The sequence below is a fragment of the Petromyzon marinus genome, chromosome 41, assembly GCF_048934315.1.
Source record: "Petromyzon marinus isolate PM22_M1 ecotype Great Lakes invasive population chromosome 41, UKy_Petmar_22M1.pri1.0, whole genome shotgun sequence".
NCBI lineage: Eukaryota > Metazoa > Chordata > Hyperoartia > Petromyzontiformes > Petromyzontidae > Petromyzon > Petromyzon marinus.
Window position 1 is genome coordinate 1,937,713 of NC_133707.1, and position 26,274 is coordinate 1,963,986.

At 46.5% G+C, this 26,274-nt stretch overlaps 1 protein-coding gene across 1 annotated transcript in view; it reads left to right on the forward strand.

The window, feature by feature from the left end:
* The window catches only part of PRDM5 (PR/SET domain 5), a 135,651-nt gene extending 114,127 nt beyond the window's left edge, over positions 1 to 21,524 (forward strand). Inside the window, exons 14-16 of the mRNA XM_032969301.2 lie at positions 1,102 to 1,187; positions 8,667 to 8,771; positions 16,747 to 21,524. Coding sequence (XP_032825192.1) covers positions 1,102 to 1,187; positions 8,667 to 8,771; positions 16,747 to 16,908 — 353 coding nt within the window. The 3' untranslated portion in view covers positions 16,909 to 21,524. The remainder of the gene's footprint in view (positions 1 to 1,101; positions 1,188 to 8,666; positions 8,772 to 16,746) is intronic.
* The last annotated feature ends 4,750 nt before the right edge of the window (positions 21,525 to 26,274 follow it).

A 26,274-nucleotide genomic window follows, 5' to 3' on the forward strand; every position in this document is an offset into this window, starting at 1 on the left:
CGAATGAGATCTGTTACTGGTCCCGGACCTGCCCTTCTACAGCATTGTGAAGTTTGGTCAAACAGCCCCCCGTGACTGACTGTGGGCATGCCTTCGTGCAACAGTGGATCTACAAAGCAGATGTGAAAATGTAACGATAACTTTCACAGCGGTGTATGCTTTTTGCATGTGAATGTGTGCATTCATGAGTGGGGAGAGGAGGTATAGTAATAAGGGGCGCATTTTACTCGAGTCACACGGCCATCAGTGTGGCCAGTTGATTCCTTGTCACTCTTCAATTGCTACTACCATGGTGACTATTTTTCCATGAACCTCACTCATTGATTCCTCCATCCATGCTGAAGACTTAGTCTGGTACATATGTTGAACTTATTTCCCCTCTGCATGTGGCCAACCGTGTTCATCGGATGTGCTGATCCCAGAAACCAGGGTTTGATTCTGGGCCGCACTCCAAATGGCACTTGACAATTGAACCTGGCCTGGCACCGCCCTCCTCCCTTATGTTAACTCGGCCAAAAATGAGCACGGATTGGTCCGGCTTTGCAGTCGGGGGATACAAAGGCATCTTCAGGCATGGTGTTGTTCGACAACCACCGTTGTGTGTTGCACCAACCTCGAAGCAAGCGGTGCTTGCTAACAGCACTTATACAATAACCGTCAATGAGGTGAGTTTATTTTCTTTACTCAGTTACAAAAGTCCTTGATTACATTTTAGAAAGTATTTTTTTTCTTGAGGAAGGCCAGCCGTCGTAAACTCTCTTTTTCATGCTCATCAAAAGTAAAAAAAAAAAAGTTTTTTGACTGTTTACTTCTCCCCTGCAAATAAATATATCGTAGATATAAAACATAAAACACACACGCAGACACACTCAGACGTCGTCTTTTGCTTCCCGGTCTAAAAGTAGCTTTGTTGCGTGGGGGGGGGGGAAAGAGGAAATTGCTTTTTTTTACCATCAGTCTCATTTTCGAAACTGCCGCCCGCAACGGTTGTGTCCTTTATTGCTGTTTACGTTCCACATCACAGGGACCTCGCGGCGCCGTTGTAATCTGTGCGATTATTGCCGTTGTAACGACGGACGCTCCCGTCTGCCCTCTACCCAGGTGAGCGTCCGTACCAGTGCCAGTACTGCGACAAGGCGTTCAGCAAAAACGACGGGCTCAAGATGCACATCCGAACACACACCCGGGTAAGAGGAAAACAAAACATTTTCTCAACAAAGCAAAGGTGTCAATCGAGTTCTACTCATCTGGTCCCAACACACGAACGCACACGCAGCTACCGGACCACAACAACGCGCCTCCAACTGTTACTCTACAACGCAGCAAAGCAAAGTGCGTCACAATCGGGGGAATATGGTTGCATAGGTTTTTGCGGTTGCGTTGTGTAGCTTCTCTGAATGAGTGTTCGCGCGGTACAACCCAAACAAACACATAGCACAGGGCCGCGCAGTGAATTTGACCGCAGACATGTCCGCTTTTAGGAATGATTTTGTAAACTCGCTTTTGAATGTAAACATTTACTTTTGGACGTAACATAAAATATCACTTACATTAGCATGCGTTCATTTAGAATGAGTGAGCACCACTTTGTAGGGAAGTTAAAAGTAGATGACTTAAGGACAGACTCAGCCCCGCCATAGGAATGTGGAATCTCCACCACTGGCTCAGTGAGGGCTGTAAACGGGACGTGAGTAATGCCTCAATGCCCACTTCAGCAGGAAATCAATTGGACTATTTAATCATCAACATCATCGGCTATTGTCTATCTACCGCTGGCTGAAGTGTTCCCCATGCGGCGGCTATTCTCTCACGGTCATGCGACGCGTGAACAGCGTAGATATATAAACACTTGTGCATGTCCTGCCTTTGAGGGCACGCGCGCATTTTTATCTTTAAGCCCGACTTTGCCACTTTGGAATTGGCAATGTCAGACGGCTGCAATTTCATCCGCTTTTGCTTTAAAGTTCCATCACCGTCAAGAGCGTTTCGCGCAAAATCGCTCCCAGTTTAAAGGTTAATCTTTTCGCAAAGCCGACGCGGCGCTTAAAAATAATGGGATGGGCCCTTCTGTCTGTGCTCTTGGCTCCCGGTTCAAACGCGCGCATGGCAGGCTGACGTCCGCGGTCGAGCTGCCACCCATAGCGACAAAGAGCAGCGCTGGACCAGGCCCCAAAACCACAATCTGTGCTTGTGTCGCCCGGATTCCGCTGGCAGCCCGCAGCCGTCTTTCAGCACGCTAATCCCTCGTTCTCATGACATTATTTCGAGTTGCAGCACAAATAAACAGACACTGTGTCTCCGTCCCATATTTGTCTGTCCCCGTAAAAATAATATATTTTTTTGCACGCATCCCATCAGCCAGCCACAGCATGGCCTCCTCTCTAGGAGCGCTTTAGAAATATGCGTTTGGAGTATTTGGCCGCTTTAAATTTCCACGTGGTAAGCCACTTGGTCAAGCTATCTATCATTCGTGATAGACAGGTCGCTTCTGAAATAGAAGCCACATAGCTCAGTGGGCCTTACCTGATAAAATAAATATAGATAAATATATACTTATTTTAAGCAGCATTGGTTTTAACGCAAACCAAGCTCCGGACAGGTTTCGACATTCAGACTCTCATCGGCAGAGTGAGGTTTGCTTTAGCCAACTGCTGCTAAACCGCCAGATGTTTAAAGGCAGGGAAAACCTCGATCGATGCGGAGCTATCGCGCGCTACCGTGGAGAATGCGAGTAACGACATTAAAGAATACACACGTGACTTGTGCTCTCCACGGCGACGTGTCATACTCATTATTGTTATGACGTGTCATTTATAGTTAGCGCTTTGGATCCGATGGAGGAATCGTTCCCGCTCGACCGGTTCCTCCTGTTGGCTACCCCCCCCCTCCCGCCTGACATTAGCAGCAAGAACCCTCGCTAAGCTGACAATTCATCACCGGCATCGTCCGAGGCTTTTGTCCTTTGTAGTGTCATGTCCTTCCCAAGTTCACTTTGCTTTGAAGACGAATGGAGATTGCGCCCTCTTGTTTGCCCAAGCGTTTGTCACGACGAAAAAAAGAAGTGATTTTCAGCTCAGGAGATCATTGAAGGAGGTATTGGGGATTATTCTCCTGTTCACAGCCGTGAGCCAAGTGGTGGGAAATAAACAAGGTCCTTTGGCAAGTGGTGAGTCGATCTGCAGGACAACCGCTGTTAACTTCCCCCATAGAGTGGTGCTTGTTTTTGTCGACCCTTGGAGGGATGATGATGGGCTGAGTCAACCACCCCTGCCCCCCAAACAGGATTTAAATTTGCAGCCTTCTCATTGCGAGCCGCTCGCTTTACCGCTAATTTAGTGCATGGGGTTGGTGGATCACACAGAGATAGAACCATCGTTCGTGAGACACTGCCTATACGGGTAGTCCCCGACTTACGATGGTCCGACTTACGATATTTCGATCTTACGATGGCGATAGCGATATGACAAAATTGTTAAATATTTTTAATTTCGCGCGGCAGGCAAACGCAGCAGCGTACGAGGTACGATACTGTAACTTGATCATCGCCATCCTCCTCTTCCGACAACTAAGTTAATGTAGCTATCAACAATCTAACATCGTTCAAGTATGCAGACGACGGACAAAATCTTCGTGAGTACAGTAGAATATGATACGTTACGATACGTTCAATGCATGTATGACACATAGCCGTAGCGATTTCATTTTAGGGTTACCACGATACCATACATACGTTCAATGCATGTTAAAAGTTTTTTTATAGCAGATAGGATTGTTTCCTGAAAAAAACTTTCTATGAAATTGTAGTTCATATAGGTAGGCTAATAATTTACCTTGTTTTTTACTTTAAAATTTACTGTGCAATACAGTATTGTAATTAATAAATACATACAGTAGATAGTTTATACAATACGGTACTGTAAATTGCACTGTTTTGCTCAATTATCACCATTCTTTAAGACTCCTGGGTAGGGTAGGCCATTTTCGACTTACGATATTTTCGACTTACGATGGGGTCGTCGTAACGCATCTCCATCGTAAGTCGGGGACTACCTGTATTTATACAGGAGGATGAGCGGTCGTGTAGTTTGATTCCCGCTCACGACCAACACCAGTGACGAATATCTGAACCAGTTCTAGGCCTCCCCTAGGTCGACTCAGCCTCAAATGAGTTCCTGGTGTGGTGTGTAAATATCGACACTGGGGAGACAAAGGCAGCCGGGGGTGGTGCTGGCACACCACTCCCTCGTGTGCCTTTCCAGCCTTCATAGGTGCTCACTAACAGCACTTGCCCCAACAGTCCATATAGGCTCTACGGGGGATCTTTGTCTGTGTTTATATATACACAGGCCAGTCTGCAGGTGGTAAGTGACAGCAAATATATTTTAGTCTATCTGCGCAAAGATTACATGTTATTCTGTTGTTGGCTATGAATACATTTTTTTCTTCTGAGACACCTCTGAATTAAAACTCCAGAGTGCTAAACATTATACCATGGCATTATCCCCAAGTTTATTATGTTTGTATAATGTGTTTGTATTTCCTTGGTGAGCCGGATTGGCAATGCCATCATGGGTCCGGCCAGTGTGTTTTGGGCTGGTCATCTTTATATTGGGCCAACATTGAACCAACGTTGATTCCAACCACACACAAACGTTGGCTAAACGTTGCATATTTACTGGGTTGCCAGATGGGTAAAGCCTTTTAAGTCTGAATAAAGAGTATAGCAATGGGTCCTTTAATGGCGCACACCACTGAATGCTGGGTAGGCTTTCACATCAACAGTAGGCCCAAGCAACAATCAAAATATGGTGGCTGAGTTTACTTCGTTTCTCTCTCATTAAAAAGTCATTTTAATCAGGACTACATTTTTCAGTGTATTCTTCGTCAACGTTTTTAGAGTTTTAATTGCAGTTGCATTCTTGAGCAGTAACTTCACATAATTCTAGTTTTAATCAAAGCGAGAAAAGAATTTCAGCTCAGGTTGCAGGTCCTTTATTAGTGAAACAATTAGCAACTGCTAATTATATGTGCGCAATGACAGAGATCGCCCTGACTCATCTGGACAGGCTGCTTTGAAAAAGGGTTGTCAGCGAGCACCTATTAAGGTCAGTGGGGCACCACGAGGGGATGGCGGGGCTGGAGTCACACACATGATACAATCTGCTGCTGGATGAGGGCCTCCCTATGCTGTGTGGGGTGGGGGGGGGGGGTCATGGGGGTTATTTGACTTTGGCCAGTGCTGGTCGGTGAAGGCAGGGATCATAGACATTGGAGCGTAGTGCAGTACAACAATGGATGTTTCGTGCACAACCCCCTTCTGACAACGTAGGGCCATGCTGCGGCCTACGTCACGTGTTGTACACCTTCCGAAATCTGACGAGGTTGGGTCAACTCTGGCCGCTGTAGTCATCGTAATCACACGAGACTGCCTTCATGTGTTCACTGCACGAGTACCCAGCGCACCCGCTTAATCTTTGGGAGGCCTTCGGGGGCCCAAGCTAAATTCAGCCACCAGTTTCCATTGTACGGGATGTGGGACTCAAATACGAATCGCTGGGATAGCTTAGCATTGCCGACCACTGACATAGCACTCCCTGCTCCTACAGGCGAGCCCAATAACCACACATGTGCACCGTGTATGAGCGGTGAGCTCTGCGCTGCACCATGCGGAGTTCAGAGTTCATGCAACGTCTATAGCGGTGAGCTCTGCGCTGAACCGTGCTGGATATCTTTGCAGCCAGGGCAGCTGGGAATGAGCTGAGGTGCGAGAGGCCTTGCCGTGGGGCTGCCTGCCGGGCACGTGGAGCAGCATGCGTGAAACCCTGAGTAGAAAGCACACCGGCCTAGGCAGGGAGTGAGGGCAGTGATAGGCTAATCAACTGGTGATTGTGCATACCACCCGGATGGCTGGAGGTCAGAATCATCGTCATCGTTAGCCACAGTCTATCCACTGCTTGGTCGAAGGCCTCGCCAAAGCTGCCCCCATCTCTCACGGTTGCACATTGCAGCGAACGTTGATGGCTGTACTGTGCTGTTGAGCCGTAGTGAGGAATAAATCAGTCTACAGATGTGTCTTTGCCTCGCTGCCAGCTGTTTGGGATTACCACATTTTCTCAACCCTTTGAGTGGGTCTCAAAATGACAAAATTTGCCACACGGTCCGTTCCGTTGAGTTGGTGGTCTGGATAAGGCCGACAGGTTTTGTCTATGCAACGCTGCACTCCTGTGTGCACGTTACGTCTATCGCTCACGGTCTAGCGGTGCGCCAATAATGTCGAGCATCTGCAGTTGCCAGAACATGCTCCGTGTATAGAAGCTCCCTTCACTCTGCTGTCCAGATACGAAACTTCCTCCCTGATGAACACATTGTCGGCAAGATCACCGATTATGGTCTTCAGGCCTTCAAATGCTGAGCACACACACGAGGCATCTCCTAACTTCACACACCTTGTAGCAGTGAGTCTTTGAGATGCAGTGACATTAGATGTACTATTGTTTGATATGGCTGTTGTTCACAATTGCACCCCAATAAAAAAAAAACTCCAATGGATTTCATCGCTCCATCTACCAGATGGATGGCCTCATGGGCACGTTTCCTGCTTTGGCCGACCACTAATTTGTTGGTCTCCACCACCGGCCATCATCCCTTCTAGCCGCCGTGTTCTGCCCGATCCAACTTAGTTTTATTGGCATTCAACGTGTGGCTTGGAATTGGTTTTGATAAGATGGAATTGCTGAATGTCAGGAGAGTATTCTAGATCCCTTATGGTTTCTGTGGCTGCCTGGCTAAACTTCTGTAAGTTACTTGACGTCCATTGTTCTGTCTTTTTCAACAAGCCATTGGTTTACATTATGGGACTAAACTGGACAATTTTTATTTGTCTGCCTGAACTTATTATTCTAATTTCTTAAAGTATGGAACTCCCTGCATCGTGTTTAAAAAAAAATGTCTACATTGGTTTAAGCAATATGGCTTCTCTCACGTGGATATTTGTATTTATAACGCATATGCATAATTAATACGGCTGTATGTGCATAATGGCTTGCAGTGTGATTAGTGTATGGATATAGCTGACAACGTGATGTGTGCGTGTTTGCGTTGGTTGTGTCTGCACGTGATGCGTGTTTGGTGTGTCTTGTTGTTTAGGGTGTTTATCGTCCGCGTGTATGGATATAGCGCAAATACGCGCACGAATGTTTTTTGGGTTTGTTTGTGCATCTGTGATGAACGTGAATGCGGTGCACTCGTAAATGGTCATGTGCTGTGACGTCTTGTACGCGTGACATACTGCGTGAATGCGTGTGAATGAGTTACGATGTTGGGAGCGTGCGCATTTGTAAGAATGAAATAGGAGCACACTGCCTCAGTGGCTATCGCAGGAAAGCGTCGCTGAGTCCGAAGATTATTTTTGCGAAGGGTCCTGCTAAATTAAGGTGTTTGACCAACACCAACCACATTGTGTTTTTTTTTTTTCAATATCCGGGTAGGTTCCTTAGAAGCAGAAGGAAACCAACCAATCGATCTTCATTTTACATGCCAATATTGCCATCAATAAAGTAGGCAATTGGTGCACATTACAGCAGAATGTGAACGGTACAGGGGGGGGGGGGCATAGAGCAACATACTGAACAAGGGAGGCCGAACACTTAAACTCCACACAGACATGTGTCTGATTCAGCACTCGAACCCAGGTCCTTCTTGCTGTGAGGCACAGGCGTTACATTGAGCCACGATGTCGATGCGGTTCATGCACTGTGGCCGAGGGCATGCGAAGCCGGGAAGCTCGGCCATCGCCTCGGCGATGAGGTGGCCCGTGAAAAACGAGTTTTATAGCTCACGGATTCCTCCAGTATAAATAAAATATTCTGACTGATTCTGTTTTGCGGCGCCAGCCGTCACCGTTCGTTTCTCCTTCCCGGCGGCATGACGCCTCGTTAGGTGGACGTCCGTCTTTTAGCAGGTAAGGCCCATTGAGCTATGTAGCTTTTTTTCAGAAGCTACCTTGGCCACAACGAAGTGGCTTACCACGTGGAAATTTATAGCAGCCAAATACTCGAAAACGCATGTTGCTAAATGTAAAGGGAAAAACTGGAGGACCCGGAGAAAAATCCACGCGACCACAGAGAGAACACGCAAACTCCGATTACACAGACATCAGGGTCGCGATTGAACCCACAGCCTTCTGAATACCGGACGAGGGAGATAAAATCTCGCCACTGCAGCTGTCCTACAGTGCGGTCACGCTTGTGCTGATGATGCTGTTACTGCTGTTACTGCTGTATGCATGTCGAACTACTTTCACATTGTACGCAGCTAACCGCGCTAATCGGAGGTGTGGATGAAGGGCAACGGACTAAACACAAAAACTTGTTCTCGATCAATTAGTTTTCAAACTAGATTTATACTTGCATAGATCCAGTGGCTTCCTCATATCAGAAGGAAGAGCGTTCCAGACGGCCGCAGTAGCATATCTGAAAGCACGCGATGCAGTGACCAGCGTTGTTCGATGGTTGGCCAAAGTCACTGCTGCGAGGATGACCGGAGTTCGCGTGATGGTTTATGCTCCTTGATGAAAACCGCAAGGTATTGTGGTTCATTTGCCGCTGATGATGCCGATTATGCTGACGCTTGTGTGCGAATCTCTCTCTCTTTCTCCGTCTCCCCAGGAGAAGCCGTATCAGTGCTCCGAGTGCAACAAGGCCTTCAGCCAGAAGCGAGGGTTGGACGAGCACATGAGAACCCACACGGGGGAGAAGCCCTTCCAGTGCGACGTGAGTGCCCGCTGCCTCTGTTTGCCGCAGCTCGTCGCGCTTTTGGATGACGTGCAGCGAGCGAGTGAGCGTGGGACAATTTGTGCAGTGTTTCGTTTCAATGAGGGTTTGTTTTCATTTGCATGTCTTTTAACCCTTTCCGATGACGTACATATACATCATCAGTTTTTCTTCCTATTCTGTTCTGATGACGTACGTGCACAGAACAGGAATAAAAAATTAATAAAATAACTTTATTGGTTCCGAAGCTCTCAAGGCCATGCGGGAGGGCATGTATAGAGTGCGGTCGTGCCGCTACAGTTCTTTGCGGTGAGTACAATATCTTTAAAAACAGCAGTGCTATGCCTCTCTAAATAAAATCAATGCTAACTGCTTGCGTGTTCTGTAAACGGGATCCACGCTGCAACTTGCAGACGTCTCAGAAACAAAAAGGGTTAAATAATGCATTACTCTCAAACTCGCATTGCTGTGTGATGCACTATAAAGGGCGATTCATTGCAACAACTTCAGAGTTTCATGAGGCCCACAATGTTTACGATTTATACTGCACAATACGAGATATAATCGATTAACTTGTGTATATTATTGGCTGCTAAAAAATTCCACATGATCAGCCACTTCGTTGAGCTATCACTTGTGGCCAGGCCGCTTCTGAAAAAGAGCTACGTAGTTTACCTGGTGTAAAAAAAATGCGCAGAATCTATATGTGTCTGTGTAGCCAGCGATGTCAATGGGTAGCCCACAGAACTGTCGATCGGGCATTTTGCTTGTGGTGGGGTAAAGTGTCGGTATTCCCACCTTTTCCCAAGATAGTGTGGCCAGCGTGGATGAGGAGGCCAAAATATGTCTGAGAGCTCCGTCTAACGAAGGCCGTATCCACCAGTGGGAACAAGTAGCTTTGCATGGCTGCACATTTTGTAGTGAGTCGAAACAACCATCGAGCAGTATATCAGCAAAGTTTACAAGTGAGGCTGTCACTTTCTCTCGTAATACACTTCCTAAATTATATTTTGTGTCTACGAGGGGCACTTGCTGTACACAAGTGCAAATTTCCCAGTTTGGTCAGAGAGAAGTGTTGACATTGGGCAGACGTGTTTGTGCACCAACATCCATCCGACGTATATTTATGTGGCGCACGGCTCATTTACGATGCCGCTCCCACGGACGACGTCATCCGCTGCGTTCAGGCCACCAAAAGGGACTTCCAAGAAACTCGACGTTATGTACGTTCTTACGACGTCCGCCATGCGGTCCAAGGCTTAGCGACTAGAGGATAATATTGTTTCGTGTCATAAACAGACGTGTATACTGACGTAGGAAAACGCAACAAATTCGTCAAAAACGCCGCTCTCTTAAAAGGATAAACATGTATTATACACAACATTTTGGGTAATGGCCCTTACGCACAGCAGAGAGATATAGAGGCCAAAGAGATTAAGTGGATAGAAGTTGGAGATGGCATTATACTATACACCGATTAACAGTCATACATTGGCCCCATCAGTAGATACGCTGTAACAGACAAAAGCTGCAGAAATGCACAAATGCATGCTTATTAGACTGATTCGTATGCACAATTACATTCTTAGAGAGTTGCTGACACTCGAGTCCTGGGTAACTGTGTTGCAGTTTCGTGTCTTATTGAAGAAAGACCCATACAACGTGTGGTGTCTTATTGAAGAGAGACCCATACAATACATGGGAACGTATTGAAGACAGACCCGACAATGTGTGTTAAATATGTTGTCAACATTGCAATGTCCTTTCATTGACCGATCATTTTTTTTTGGTAACCCCCACCCCTCCAAAAAAGCCCCTGGAGTACAAAACACAGTAATTCTATCCCCATCTGAAACCCCGTTGAAATGTTGAAATTTCGGAAATAATCATGGCATCACCCAGTGTTTGACCCCCTTAACAAGTGGAGGTCACGTTTCAAAAATGTCAATTTTATTTGATTCGTGGCAATCGCTGGAGGACGCCTGATAACGAGGATTAATTTTCATACGTTCGGATTTATAATTTGACAATTTCCATCACGACGTACGTGACCCCCGAGGATGAGGTCACGTTTCAAAAGTCACACTTTTTTCTTTCTTCTGCGGAGTGACCGCAAAACCACCCCGAGTAGACGTTCGCTTGACTCTAGGCCCATTGGTAACGTTGCCTTCCACATTTGCCATTGCTCACTCAAAAAAATGTAACGTTCCCATATTCACCGCCTCATCAAAGTCAGCTCCAAAGTTGCCTATATTTAGTCTTTCTCATGGCGTTACTGTATCCCAATTGTAAAACAACAACAACAACAACTTTGATTTAAAGCTTTCGTGACTGCAGTAATTCATATTCTTAGCTCTTTCGGTAAAGTCACGTTGAAGGGAAACAACAAAATAATAAAATATATATAAAACAATAAAAATTCTCACGACGTTTTGACCATAACACAAACGGTCATCATCAGGTGTGATAAACCAACGGCAAGAAACATTTGAAAACCGCCACTTGTTTCAAATGTTTCTTGCCGTTTTTCACACTTGGTGATGACCGTTTGTGTTATGGTCGAAACGTCGTGAGAATTGTTTTATTGTTTTATATATATTTTATTATTTTATTGTTTCCCTTCAACGTGACTTTACCGAAAGAGCTAAGAATAACAACAACAAACGTACGGGGTATCGTTCACTTTCATTACGACTGCGCAGGGTTTTTTTACGGTCGCGCCGCACAACCGCGAGTTGCTCTGGCGCGATGGTGTCCGTCGTTTCGCTCCACGCACCTCTGGGAGCGTAATAGCAGGCGCTGCATTTGAACGACGCACCGGTTACAAACTGAAAGCACGTCCGAGAGCAATTCGCCTCTATAATTGCTATTCATTTTCGTCACATGGCTCATTCATATATCGCATGTACTCACATAATAATAAATATTATTTCTTACTAATCGCTTGCTTGGTTATATAGCTGTTGGTTGGTATTGCCTGCACGTGGAGTAATGCGTATATAGCGATGCAAGCGAGAGTGAGGGAGACTGCCAGTGTTTTGCATGGATAATCTGTCGCGGAGCAGGGCCGTGTGCGAGTCTGCGCGGTGTAGCAGGAGCGCACTTCGCTTACGGACCCGGCAACCCCAGATCCATTGCCGCCCCGCGGCCAACATCATCGGTGACGAATATCTGGACCAGTCCCTGGGCACCCCCTAGGTCAACTCAGCCTTAAATGAGTACCTGGTGTAGTGTGTAATACATGAGCATTTGTATGTCAGCATTGGGGTGATGAAAGGCAAGCCGGGCGTGGTGTTGGCTACCCACCTGCTCATGTGCTGTGTAGGCCTTCACAGGTGCTCGCAAACAGCACTTGCCCCAACAGTATCATGGCTACAAAATGATATTTGTCTTTGTGTGAGTGTGTGTGGGTGTCTTCTTTGGTTCTTTCGGTAAAGTCACGTAGAATGAGAATAAAATAATAAATTGATAAAATAAAATAACACAATAATATTCTCACGACGTTTCGGCCACAACACAAGCGGCCTTCATCAGGTGAAGGGAGCGAGACTGTCTCGCGAGACTGTCTCGCTCCCTTCACCTGATGAAGGGAGCGAGACTGTCTCGCTCCCTTCATCACCTGATGAAGGGAGCGAGACTGTCTCGCGAGACTGTCTCGCTCCCTTCACCTGATGAAGGCCGCTTGTGTTGTGGCCGAAACGTCGTGAGAATATTATTGTGTTATTTTATTTTATCAATTTATTATTTTATTCTCATTCTACGTGACTTTACCGAAAGAACCAAAGAAGATGAATCATTGCAGTCACGAAAGCTTTAAATCGAAATGTGTGTGGGTGTATTTGTGGGTGGGTGTGTGTGTAGGGGTGTGTGTGGGTGGGTGTGTGTGTGTGTGGGGTGTGTGTGTGTGGGTGTGTGTGTGTGTGGGTGTGTGTGTGGGTGGGTGTGTGTGTGTGTGGAGTGTGTGTGTGTGGGTGTGTGTGTGCACTCGGGGAGCGGTAGTGTAGCGGTTAGCGCGCTGCGCTATGAACCTGGCGACCCGGGTTCGATTCCCGCTCACGGCCAACACCAGTGACGATTATCTGAACCGGTCCCAGGCCTCCCCTAGGTCGACTCAGCCTCAAATGAGTACCTGGTGCGGCGTGTAAACATTGCCACTAGGGAGACAAAGGCGGTCGGGCGTGGTGCTGGCCACCCACCCCCTCGTGTACCGTTCCGGCCTTCATAGGTGCTCGCTAACAGCACTTGCCCCTACAGTCTGTTAAGGCTATATGGGGGATCTTTGTCTTTGTCTTTGTGTGCACTCGAGCGCAGCTCGATGTCAACATTGGCATCAACCTGTGCGTGAAACGCTTTGTTTGTGGGTCGATCATCGATTGTAGCATTAATTGGATTACACCCTCGTATGCATTTCCCGTCGGCTCCCTGCAACCCGTGACCTATTGCAAACAAGGGCGTATGGGTAAGGGGTCTTTCACAGGCCGCGTGATGCTATTGGTGGTGTTATTGCATTTTTGGTGACGGGGCAAAGGTGAGGTGTACACTGCGAAATTGGGGAATGCATATCAACGTGTTTTTTTTTTTCTCTATGGCCATAAAGGAACTCTGATAGAGGAAACGCAAGGCCTGTGTTTGAGAACAGCGATTGATTCGTTTCCATATTCATAACAAGTTTATTCCCCCCCCCACCCCCTTATAAATTATGTGTCAGTGTGCGCATTTACAGGATATTGTTATACGTTTCTAAATCACAGTTGCTCAGCCAAAGGCTGACAGGCCCAAAATGCCAAACAGCGAGCAACAATCACAGTTCTAAATAGATACGGGTTAAAGTGTTTCTAAAATTGAAAAAAAGGTTATTATAAGAAGATGGGTAGAGAGATGATGGGAGGGAATTCCAAAGGTCTAAACTGTCAGGCGGCCTGCAACATACAGCACCATTGAAAGTATTAATAGACAAGAGCCAATACGTTTATTAAATCGAGCAAGGCTATTTATAACGTGGGGAAGAGATAGGAGTGCATTTTTAAGGCTCAAAGGCGCCAAGCGGTCAGCAAACAAACGGCACCACTGCGGAGGGTGTTGGCAGGCAGGCGCTGACACGCGTTGCTCGACTTGAGCGAGGTCATCGTAGAGAACCTTGGGGAGAAAGAGACGATGGGAATGGGAGTTCTGAAGCGAAACGGCAGGAGGGGAGGAGGCAGTCCTTACGCTGTCTCTATCTCCCACTCTCCTCCTCTTCGACCAAGGACACGGGGGGGGGACTTAAAAGCGGAGACACATGTGTTGCTAATCCCTACGATTGTTCCGGTGCCATCGCAAGTAAAGGAAAAATAATATTTATTGTTTGCGGGCGGGAGGAGGTTGGGGGGCCGCTCGGACTGCTGTTACTGAGCTCGCGACGTGCGTTAGATCTGGCCCTGGATGACTGGGCCCCCCAACACCCCCTACAACGCCTGCTGATTATCAAACCCCAACTGCGAACGATCACGCGTCCTCCGTCCTCCGTCCTCCGTCCGCCCCGTCGCCCACCGGCCGACCAGAACCTGCCACCGCCACCGCCGCCACCGTGGAGCTTTTAGCGAAACGCGGGCGCATCGATCGCAGCTCCTCTCCGAGTTATGAAAAAATAAATTCAAGCGCCTTCTTATATTTTTTTTAGCCGTCGTGATAAATTTGTGACTTAATAACAACAGCAACAAAAAAATGTTTAGCCGCCCGGTAAAAACGAAAAATAAAAAATAAAAACGCGTGGTTCTCGAGACAGCAGCTGATCGTCTTACGGCGACGTTCCTAATGCTGCGCAAATGCAAACCAAATCAATTAAGGCGCGGGTTTTAATCAAAACCACCACGTGTAACCCCCCCCCCTCGCAAAAAAACAACAGCGCAATAATTGTTTTAATTGAGCAATTAAAAAATACGTGTATTATTATGTTGGTTAGTGGGCTAATCCATTATATCGGGGAAACCCGCGATTTAGTGCCAGCTGATTTTAATTCCGGGCGAAGAAACGCGAGATCCTTTAGTTGTGCTCGATTTCCTTTTTTTTTGTTCATTAATTTGACCTCCGTGGCTACCAAGGGTCGTAGCCTGCGTCTCGGCAGTGCACTGTGCAGGTGTCGTTATGAACGATAAACATCGTGACCATGTGTCCAGCCCTGCTGCTGTCATCGTCTCTATCGTGCTTGTACCCTTGTCTCTGCTATTATTTTATGATGAGGGGCGCCGCGGTGGCGAGATGTTAACTTTCTCGCCTGGTATGGAGGAGGTTGTGGGTTCAAACCCAACCCTGGCGCCTATATATTTGGAGTTTGCGTGTCTCTCACTCTTCCCGTGGTAGTGGAGATTTTTTTTGTGGGTCCTCCGGTTTTGCCCTCCACATTTAGAAACGTGCGATTAGAGTGTTTGGCTGCAAGAAATTTCCACTTGATAAGCCACTTCGTTGAACTATCATTTGTGGCCAGGGCACTTCTGAAAAAGAGATATATAGCTCAGTGGGCCTTAACTGGTAAAATAAAAATAGTTTAAGTTTTTAGTTTATTGTCCTTGCAGCATTTAGTTTTATTCTCTGACATTTTGGTCACCCGGGCCAATTTAGTAAGTACTTTCCTGGTTGCTCTTGAATTTATCACCTGGTTATATGAATTAAAAATCAGCTTGGCTAACTTTCTGTCGGCCGCCGACGGGCAAGGTCAACGAACACACGACGCAAGTTTTACGTTGGTCATTTTTAAAATACGCCTCGGCTTTAAACATCGCTTTGCAAGTTCATTTGTTAGCAAACACGAACTACAGCTGTCGTTCTTGCAAGTTAGAGCTCTGCTTCGGTGGACCCTGCTGTTCGTGACCGTGCATCGCTAAGGCAGTTGTTGTGATCGCTGCGAGGGAGCTCTTGAGCAATGTGCATTGTTCTGCAGGGGTCGTGGATTCAAATGGGGCGAGGGGGATTGAACTAGGCTGGGGTGATTCTCACAGCCCCCCCCGTCCACGCGGAAATCCCTCGTCCGCGGCCTCACGCGGCCCAGCTGCTACCGCGAGCCGCGATGCTCCATAGAAAACGTCGCTGAAGTCTCCGTCTCTCTGAAAGTGTTTGGAGTAGCAGGGTCAACATCCGGCTGCCCACTGGCCGCACGTCCATCCACCCGCTAGGATAAAATAATGCTTCCAGCTTGTTCTGCGAAAGAGTTGGGTGAAGTCTCTTATCATTCATGGTCGTGTTTCCATCAATGAAACATACCCCAATACTCTTAATCGCTCCACTGGCTCGCAATCCAATCGCAGGTCAATGTCAAGATCACACTCACCCTCTTCACAATTCTACATTGACTCGCCCGTGCCTACATCCCCCCTCTTCCCACTCTACTCATTGTCGCCAGTGGGGAGGTGGCTTCTTCTCCTCTGCTGAGACGGCCTTCCCCCAGCCGCCCGTGCTTTTGACTCCGTGGCCCTCTTCTCGCGCAAACATCTTTTCCCCATCTGCCTATGGCTAACCACCTCTTTCCCTCTATAAAATAAATATCTCTGCTCTTCTATATTCAGCACCTTAAGAAGTAGGTGCATTTAGACACCACATATCCATCGGGATGGATCGGTGTATCCACTTTTAAGTTGCCCCCTCCTCCCCCCCCCCCCCCCCCGTGTCCTTGGTCGGAGATGAGGAGAGAGTGGGAGATAGAGACACTGCACTACGAACCCAGCGACGCAATTCGGAATCCCGATCACAGCAGCACATACTGGCAAGAGGCGCCCGGATCGAACATTCATCGTTTCGCTCCACACGCTGGCAGCTTCTTCATTTCGGTTTCCGACGTAGCTGCGAGCCGGCGCGTGGGGGGGGGAAAGGAACAAAAAGTCAAGAGGCGGTACAGCCCGAAAACAAACCGCGAACATCGACGCGGCAGGATTGACGTCGCGGTCCCCGTAAAACCCACGTTCGCGTCGCGATCGCGTCTGTGCGTTGCCGTGTCCGCGTGCAGGTGTGCGACCTGTCCTTCAGCCTCAAGAAGATGCTCATCCGCCACAAGCTCACGCACAACCCCAACCGGCCCATGGCCGAGTGCCGCCTGTGCCACAAGAAGTTCACGCGCAACGACTACCTGAAGGTGCACATGGAGAACGTGCACGGGGAGACGGAGTGACCGCGGGGTGGGGTGGGGGGCCCCCCACGCGCGATCGTCGCCCCCCCCCTCGCCACCCCCTTTCCCCCACACTCTCGGCGCCGATTGAGCGAGGCCGCACACGCGGACCGCGCCGCGTCCGCCGGCTCAAACTGAACGCGAGGAGGCGGTGGCGGTCCCCGCGCCCGGTGGCGTCGGTGGTTTTTTTTTTTTGGGGGGGGGGGTTTTGTTGTTGGGTCGAGGTTGCCGAGCACGTGGCCGAAGGTCCAAAAATCGCCGAGCGGCCAGCCGCAAAACGAACGGCACTGTCGGAGGTGTTGATGGACGAGTGAAGGCGTTTATTGAACTGAGAGCAAGGTTTTGAGAACCGGGAGAAGAGAAGATGGGAGGGAATTCCAAAGTGGAGCAGTGCACGGGCAACACAAACAAGCTGGCATTCGGGTGTCCTCGTGCAAGGAATAAAATGGGACCCCTTGCCCGCTGCCTTCCCTCCCTCTTCATGGCCCGGCGCCTGGGCACCTCCTGCCCCGTGAGCCCTGGTGCGGTTGCACCGAGCGTTGTCGCCTCTGAGATACTCAAAACCGGGACATGTCATGGGAAGAAACAAGAATATCTCACAACAGCAACGGAGGGGAAAACGCCACGTGAATGCATTGTCTTGAGCGGTATTTTAAGATGCGAATGACAAAAACCAGGACTTTTAAAGTCCCGGGAAGGCTTCGAGTTTCCCCAGGACAAGCTACCTCCTCAGAAAACCAGGACAGCCGGCAAACCCCAGTTGCACCGCATGGTCACACGATAGCTATGCCACTGCCCGCAAGCATCTTTGGGTCTCTGTTGCGCTTGGCATGAGGGATGGCGGTACGCGTGCCCACATGTGGTACACGTGCAGTGTCATTAAATTTACATGCAATTATATTTCTAGTTTCGCCAATGCCATTCTTTTTCAGAAAATAACAAAAAAATATATTATTTTTGCGCAGTGGTGCAGGTATTGGCGCACTGTGCTATGAACCCAGTTCGATTCCAGGGGCCAAGCCTAACATCAATGGCCAGTGATGTCAGAATCGATGTTGGGCACTCCCTTTCACGAACGTGCGCTGACCAGCGTGGTGAAGTATAGTCATAAAACCTCCATGACTGGCATGATGTGGGGGCGGCCCTCATCCAGGAGGGGACTGATAGAGCGCCGTAAGTTATTTGTTTTTGCGCTGGTGACTTGAGTTGAGACCAATAATTCAATTTACTTGAACACCTGGATACCAGGCCAGGATATCAGCAGTATAAAACATTAGTAAGCGTTGGCTCAGCACTCTGCCACGTTTTCATTCCCCTCTCCCCCCCACCCCCCCCCCTGTTCCACCTGCTGTGTTGTCAGACGGAATTTAGAAACCACCGGGATGGAGGGCTTTTTATGGAGATTAACTTTACAATGAAAAACAAGCATTCCAATGTGTCTGAAGATGGGGAAAGGTGTTTTGTTTATTTTGGTTATAACCATTTGAGAACTCAAGGGACCAGGATGAGTCTCATTTCCAAGAGTGGCATGGGGGCATTAATCTGCCATTTGAGAGAGCAATGAATGCTGTGCACAGTTAGGTAATCTGTGGGCACTTTTCGAATTAGTCAGAATTTGGACAGTTTTTAGTTGGTGTATATTTGCCGGGCGATATGTATTAGATCAGAAAGGTAGACACTGACAGAGAAAATGGAACGAGAGTTGAAAGAGTTGCGCAAAGATACGTGGAGCGTGGAGAGGATGCGTACTCGGAATTACACTGAGAGATGGATAGATTGGAGGCTTCATATTGAACGTTGAGGAAAGTCAGTGGGCTTGGGTGGGATGCATCGCGAAGCAGGGATGTTGGCCAATGGACGAGACTGGTGCTGGAACAGCAGCTAAAGAATCGAACACACTCGAGAGGATGGTCACCTTGGAGATGGAGGAAAAAAATATCAGCTCATTTTCTAGTGAGATTGTCTGTTACATCGTAGGAATGCGAAGGATGGTGGTGGATTGGGGAGGCCTTCATCCAGCAATGGACCGACAATGGCTGGTGTTGATGATGTAAATATTTAAACATTCTTGCCTCGTGGCCCTCGTGGTCAGAGAGCATGGCTTCTAATCAAAAGGTAGATGATTAAATCTCAGTCAGGGGTTAACTCAGCTGATAATCCCTCCAGGTGTGGTAAAATCATTCCCACTTAATGAGAAATCAACCATCGTCTTTAAAATAAACTGACCCTGCCATGGGAATGTGCAATTTCCACCTCTTACTCAGGATCACCAATGGAGATGAGCACCGCTGTGTTGCTGCGTTGAATGGGAATCTATATTGACGTTTTGACGGTTACAAGAGTTAGCATGGCTGGACTCACCACTCTGAGGCACCAAGTTTAGATTCCCAGTCAAGGTGGGTGATGCACTCTCCATCCACCCAGTAGCAAAAATTGGAAGCACTTCAGCACGCGTGGATAATCGATAACCTTAAATCTCCCGACCTTTCTGGCCAGCAAAGACGACGAAACTTCCTTTAATAAGGGAGGGTGGTGGTGGTGGTGGAGGCTCTATGAGCATCGTTATAAGCAAGGAGTGTGCGCTTAGATAATTAAAAACAAATGCGTGTTACTGCATTGGCAGCGGTGCACATGCACAAACAACACATTTGTCAATAACACTGTGGCCCTGAAGAGGGAAAACAAAAACAATAAGCACCGCGTTGGCCAATTGCCCTCCTGCACAGCAGAGAGATGGTTATTGAACTCAAACTCTCTCGCGCGCGCGTCTTTCTCGTGTGGCGCATGTGAACGTTGAGCGACGACTATTGTTTTACACGGATGTGGTTCATATTCTTGGTTCTTTCGGTAAAGTCATGTAGAAGGGAAACAATAAAATAATGAAAAATATAAAACAATAAAATTCTCACGACGTTTCGACTGCAACACAAGCAATCATCATCAGGTGTGAAAACCACAGCAAGAAAATTTGAAACAAGTGGCGGTTTCTTTTTAACGTTGCTCCACGGAGATGTGATTTGGCAGTTATTCAGATGGACGAGTCCATTTATGTTCGGAAAAGAGGAGGGGGGAGACGAAAATAATGGATGCGGTCTGAAAGCCACCGTAAGCGTGAACAATCAATTAAGGCCCGAAATGGTTTATCAAATTCTTCCAATGATTGCTAAGCCAGAATCCGTCTTCTCGGTTGAAATTGGCTCTGTGTTTGTATATGTGGATAGCCTCATGAACGAATCTCTCATGGTATCCAGATGGCTTGCAAAGAACCTCTGTCTTGGAGAAGTCAATGAGAGATTCGTTCATGAGGCTATCCTCATATACAAACACAGAGACAATTTCAACCGAGAAGATGGATTCTGGCTTACCAATCATTGGAAGGATTTGATAAACCATTTCGGGTCTTAATTGATTGTTCACGCTTACGGTGGCTTTCAGACCGCATCCATTATTTTCGTCTCCCCCCTCCTCTTTTCCGAACATAGATGGACTCGTCCATCTGAACAAACTGCCAAATCGCCCTCTGTGGTGCTAACGTTAAAAAAACGCCACTTTTTTCAAATTTTCTTGCTGTGGTTTTCACACCTGATAATGATTGCCTGTGTTGCAGTCCAAACGTCGTGAGAATTTTATTGTTTTATATTTTTGTATTATTTTATTGTTTCCCTTCGACGTGACTTTACCGAAAGAACCAAGAATATGAATCCCTGCAGTCACGAAAGCTTTAAATCAAAATTTAACGGATGTGGTTGTTCGCCAGAATATTGTGCCAGCAGTCGTGAATTGGTGCATCGTTGGATTGTGTTGTCCCCTCTCTGCTGTGATGCAGGGTTATTGAAACTGTACATGTTTTAAACGTCGCCTGTTTTATATTTGTTATTATATTTTCCTTTTAGGGCAGTGTTGTTGACGGATGTGTTGAGGATTTGTGAGTGCATGATGGACATGCTTCGCCTTCTTAAGCGGCCTCACCACAGCCGGGGTTTTTGGACGTAAAAAAAACTGATTCTTATTTAAGATTTGTATCTGCTGGAAAGGTGATGATGCTGTTTAAAGTCGAAAGGAATAAAACAAATCCGTTTTGGTTTTCCTGTAAAAGAGCAGTGCGTAACCAATGTAAGAGAGAACTCGTGCAAAAAAATAATAATTTTGGGGTTAGAAATAACGAAGGGGGCTGTAGGAACAAGTGAATGGGATTGTTACAGCTGCAGCGAGGCAGGCTGAATCAGCCCTGGCGCCTATAGCGTGCCAAGCAGAGCCTGATTTCGGCCAATTAGCCAAAATCACTGCCGCGAGCGGTACGAAGCAGGTATTAATGAAATAAAAATAAATTAATTTGCCAAAAAGGATGAATCTGTGATTACTCACGCAATCAAACTGAAAGCCTCAACCTTAGCCCGTACTGCCAGAGGCGCACACATGCTTGATTTGGTGACAAGACCAATGGGTCGTTCTTGTTACTTTGTAAAGTGAACTTTTAAAAAAAATAACATTTCAGAATGAAATGCACACCATCATTCTCCTCCTTTGCTTTACAGTGTTACTTTCTCGTGCGCGCGTGTGTCCGTTTGTCTTTTGTGTACGAAGCTGTGTTTGGTTTATAATAAATATCGCGTACTAAATTGGAGTCTGTTTTCGTGGCTTACTTTTAAATGTGCAAAAACATTTGCAGAGATTGCGATTAAGCGTTCATGTAAGTGCACGTAAAAACCCACATCTGTGGAGCGGTGACTCAGCGGTTAGCACATTGCACTAATCAATCTGGCAACCTGAGTTCGATTTCTGGCCCCAGGTAACATCAGTGGCAGGCCAAAAAACAAGGCCACTGGATTAAAAAAAACTATTAAAGTCGGACTTGTTGCGAGTTAAGGTTATCCACTCGCAGAGTACGCGGGCGACTGGCATACATGATCTTGTTATTCACAAAGTTGCGTCTCTCGTTTTTAGAAATTCGTTTTCCGAATGGAATTAAAAGTATAATGTTATTAAAACATTAGATTTAATGCGTTTTTGTATAAAGTCAGCCCTCCCGAAACCAGATGGTCACCCACCACCTATGCACCTTGTTACCGTGATGCAAATCTTGCTCGACGTTTTTTTCGGTTTTGTAAACGTGGTTTTGTTGGGAACGATGTCCGACGTTTTGCTCCACGCTCCCAACGACACGTGCTTGCGATACGTGCGTGGCGTGTCGCACTGTCCAACGCGCGGCACGATCCGAAAACCACGTGACGAAGCTGTAGGGCACAACTGCGAAAACCTGACGCTGTTCGAAGCCAAGAGCTTACATCAACATTCAGGCCCGCAAATATTTTTGGACGGACAATGTTTCGGCTCGGCAGGGTCTTCACCTGCACGGCAATGTGTGTCAGTGGACGTGTGTTGCGTTTCTTTCGTACCGTACGAAGCCAACCGCGCTAATTGGAGGTTGCGGCAAGCCGACAGCATAGACAGGGCTGGTCCCTTCTCTCACCATCATCGTCAGCAGCAGCCAAAATCAATCCGCTGCTGGATGAAGGCCTCCCTCGACCGAGCAGTCGTCGCCCCGTGTCTACCGCGGCTTTAATCTGTCCCGTCCAGGCAGCTGCAGCATCCCCCAGTGCCTCTGCACGTCGCTCGCCTGAGACGAGCAGCTGTCGAATTCCATACCGATCTTCGAAGGCACGGAGCCAAATCTCTTGTCTCGTGCGGCAAATCAGGCGTTCGTCACCACTGTCAGCGGCCGTATCAGAAGTCCAGGGGCCTTCTGATACGGCGCAGGGCCACTGATGGACAGGACCGCAGGATTCTGCCTCCTTTGGAGATCGCGCGCCCAGAGACTCGGCCCAGCTGGGAGGGAGTTCCAGGGCACGTGGCTTTCCTCCTTGGCGTGGCTGATTTTGGCATCGGACTCGAGAGAACATCTTCCCGCACGTTGAGCTTGTGGTTTGCGATGTCACGGACAGTCCTCGTGTGTCTAATTGCGTAGTGTGCAGGGAGGGGTAAAACATTCGCTGTCTTCTGCCGTTTGACGACTCCCACCTTCTGTTCAAGTTTAAAAATACGTTTTATTATTATTATTATTTTACTCCCCCTCGGCAATGATTGGTCATGGTCACAGATGGGAATACGTGTCCTATTAAAGTCTATCTCTCTGTGAGCCATGTATGTCCTTTTTCAAATGCATCAGCAATCACGGCCTCTTTCCATTTTGCTCTGTCCATGACACTCAAGAACTCTGCATTAGATGCTCCCCGGCTTCTTGTCCAACCTTTAATTTTCCCAGTCAAAACATTGATATTCAGCCGCTTGTTTTCTCATTACATGTCCAAGAAGTCTGAATTGCCTTCCACTAATTATTCTTATTCAATTTATTTTTGTACCTGCTATCTGTAATACATCTGTGTTACTCATCTTTTCTATCCATTGCATTTGTAGCATGATTCTTAAAATAAGTTGCTTCTAGTTTGCTCTGTCGGGTCTTCATAATTGACCAGCTTTAATTTCCATAGAGGAGAACAGACCATGTGTAACACTGCAGTAATATAGTTAGTGTCCTTAATTTCTTATTTTCAACATATAAAAGTCTATACCACTAAGTAAAATAACGACGGACAATAATCCCGTCAATTACATTTAGAGCGTAAGTAAACAATATTAATATGAACCCAAACCCCCCCATCATGGTAACTTCATTTAACGCTCATACTGAGATGAAACAGGATGTGCAATTGTCTAATAATTAATCAAAGTGATCAGTCACAAATCGTCTTGCTCACCAATGGTCTATAATCCCAGCCGCTGCATCATTGTGTGATAGGGATTATGTTATCAATTGAAACTATCAACTTCCAGATCGATTATTTTCCCTATTTTATCCTTGGGAGAAATGTTGACTTAATTATCGTATTGGTAAGGGATTGCACAATTGAGATACTGCTGCAAAGCATGTGTGTACATTAACATTGTACTGTACATACCCTGTATTATGTGTATGCCAATCTAATACATTAGATGTTTGGGGAATACTTGTGAAGCATCCATTACCCTGGCCAGTTAACAAGCATATGCTTATATATATATTTTTATTTCACATCGTTTCCTAACTGCGATGAGTTTTTAAAATGATGTTGAACTGACATGGCACTGCTGAGGAATGGCCTGCCCTTGCAATGTCTTTATAATCCCTAACAAGGCTGTCTTGATTTATACACGATGAAGTAGTGCCCATTACCTGAAATGTCATCTTATAGATACACATTTTTCTTTGTGGCAGTGTTATCGACACATTTGTTGTTGTTTTATTATTAATTGTGCTGGTGTGTCAGCAACAACAAAAAATCACACGTTCGTTTATTGCCACCGCTGCTCTGCCCCGTAACTTTCCTTTCTCGGGGGGAAAAAAAGGATTCGACGAAATTGCCGAATGCTCTCGACCTAAATTCCGTGCGAGGACGCTATCCACCCTGTTGTCCAGATGCTTGCTCTATGCCGCTTGAGCGCTCCGTCCGAAAGGTCCATTGAAAGGTCTTGACGGACGGTATAATGATGCCCACGTGGGCCGCCAACCCAGGAAGCCAAATCTTTAACCTCTTGACCTGTGAGCTTTGAACTTGTCACACATTATCCTCATCTTGGTTATTTAACTGAAACAAGCGGGAGACTAAAAAGACGTGAAAAATGAACCCAAAATGCAACACAACTCCAGTTTATTAGTGTTGTTGTTTTCATTGTTGCAAATAGTGATCTACCATAGCCGCTTAGCCAAAGGCCCAGAATGCCAGGCGGTCAGCAACAAACGGCACTATCTCACGTGGTAGATAGCAGCTTGAATTGTGCCCAGGTTATATGAACGTGTGCAACAAAAAAAACAAAAGGGACGGAATTCAAATGTTGAGCAGTGCAATGAAAGAAGCTTAAAGAGAAGTGCATCGACCCGGAGTGTGTTATGAAAACACACTGATGGTAGATATCTTTCATCTAAATCCCTTTTTGAACACGTCATTTTGTCGATTCTTTCCCGAAAATCGTATCCAGAACGCTGCCCGGGAGTCGCGTGACGAGGCCTTCGTGTCCCGCAGAGTCGGTGCGAAGCTCCCGTGTTGGGTGAGCGGCCCGCAGAAGCGGATATCATGGAGCTACCTCTCAGACGCCTTCAAGCAAATCCCATAATGCCACGCCTTCGAAAAGTAACAGTTCACTTCAAAGTGTATTTTCAAGTGAAGCACAGTCGCCGAAGCATGATTAAAGCCAAGGGGAGCAACAAAAGTTTTTAAAATGAGGAAAATTCCATCGTGAAATGTCCCCTAAAACCCCGGGTACTCTTCCGTGACATTGAAATAGCGGGGAGCAATCATCGTTTGAAAACGTGTTTTTTTTTTCTCTCCTTGAAGCATAAGTGCCGTGTTTATATGTGGCCTTCGTTATGTTTTTGTGTGCAAACGTTCATAATTTTGGAACTTTAAATAAATCTTTACAGTTCGTAATGCCGTTCGTTAAAATAAACGTCTGTGTCGGTTTCGACAAGATAGGGTCTGAAATTGTTGGGAAATCACTGGAGTTTATTTTAGTTTGGCAATTACTGGGCATAATTGGCGGGTTGGCAGGATAGGCGAACTCCAGCACACGATAGGCACACACACACACATACACCATGCCATTCTTATTCCTTATGTCCAACCAGTAGTAATTAATCATGCTCCCACTATATAGCTAATCATCCTCAAATCGTTTAAACAAGTATAAAACACTCACATGACTAAACACCGCTCATATGTTGAAAAATATCTAACGTATGAAAATATTATACACAAGACAACAGATATGTAAATTTTGATTTAAAGCTTTCGTGACTGCAGTAATTCATATTCTTAGTTTTTTCGGTAAAGTCACGTTGAAGAGAAACAACAAAATAATAAAATATATATAAAACAATAAAAAAATTCTCACGACGTTTCGACCATAACTCAAACGGTCATCTTCAGGTGTGTTGGTTTGCATAAATTTATTTTTATATATATTTTATTATTTTGTTGTTTCTCTTCAACGTGACTTTACCGAAAAAACTAAGAATAACAGATATGTAGTTATGTTGGTAGCCACTGGAGCTTGGTTTGAATGGTGGCTGGAATACAGACATACCATGCCCTGTCACAGGAATGTGGAATTGTCACCCTTGGTTAAGAACAGGGTACGCACAGTATGGCTTCATTGTTTCTTCTGTCTCACTCAGTCATTCATTTTTGTTATATTATCTATTTTCCCTACATATTATTTGACTTCATAAGTTTAAAAAAACATGTTTTAAAGCATTGCTCAGCTGCGTTCACATACGTAAAACAAAAGCAGCCAATGTATGAACATATTATTGATGTTGCTCATATTAATGGAACA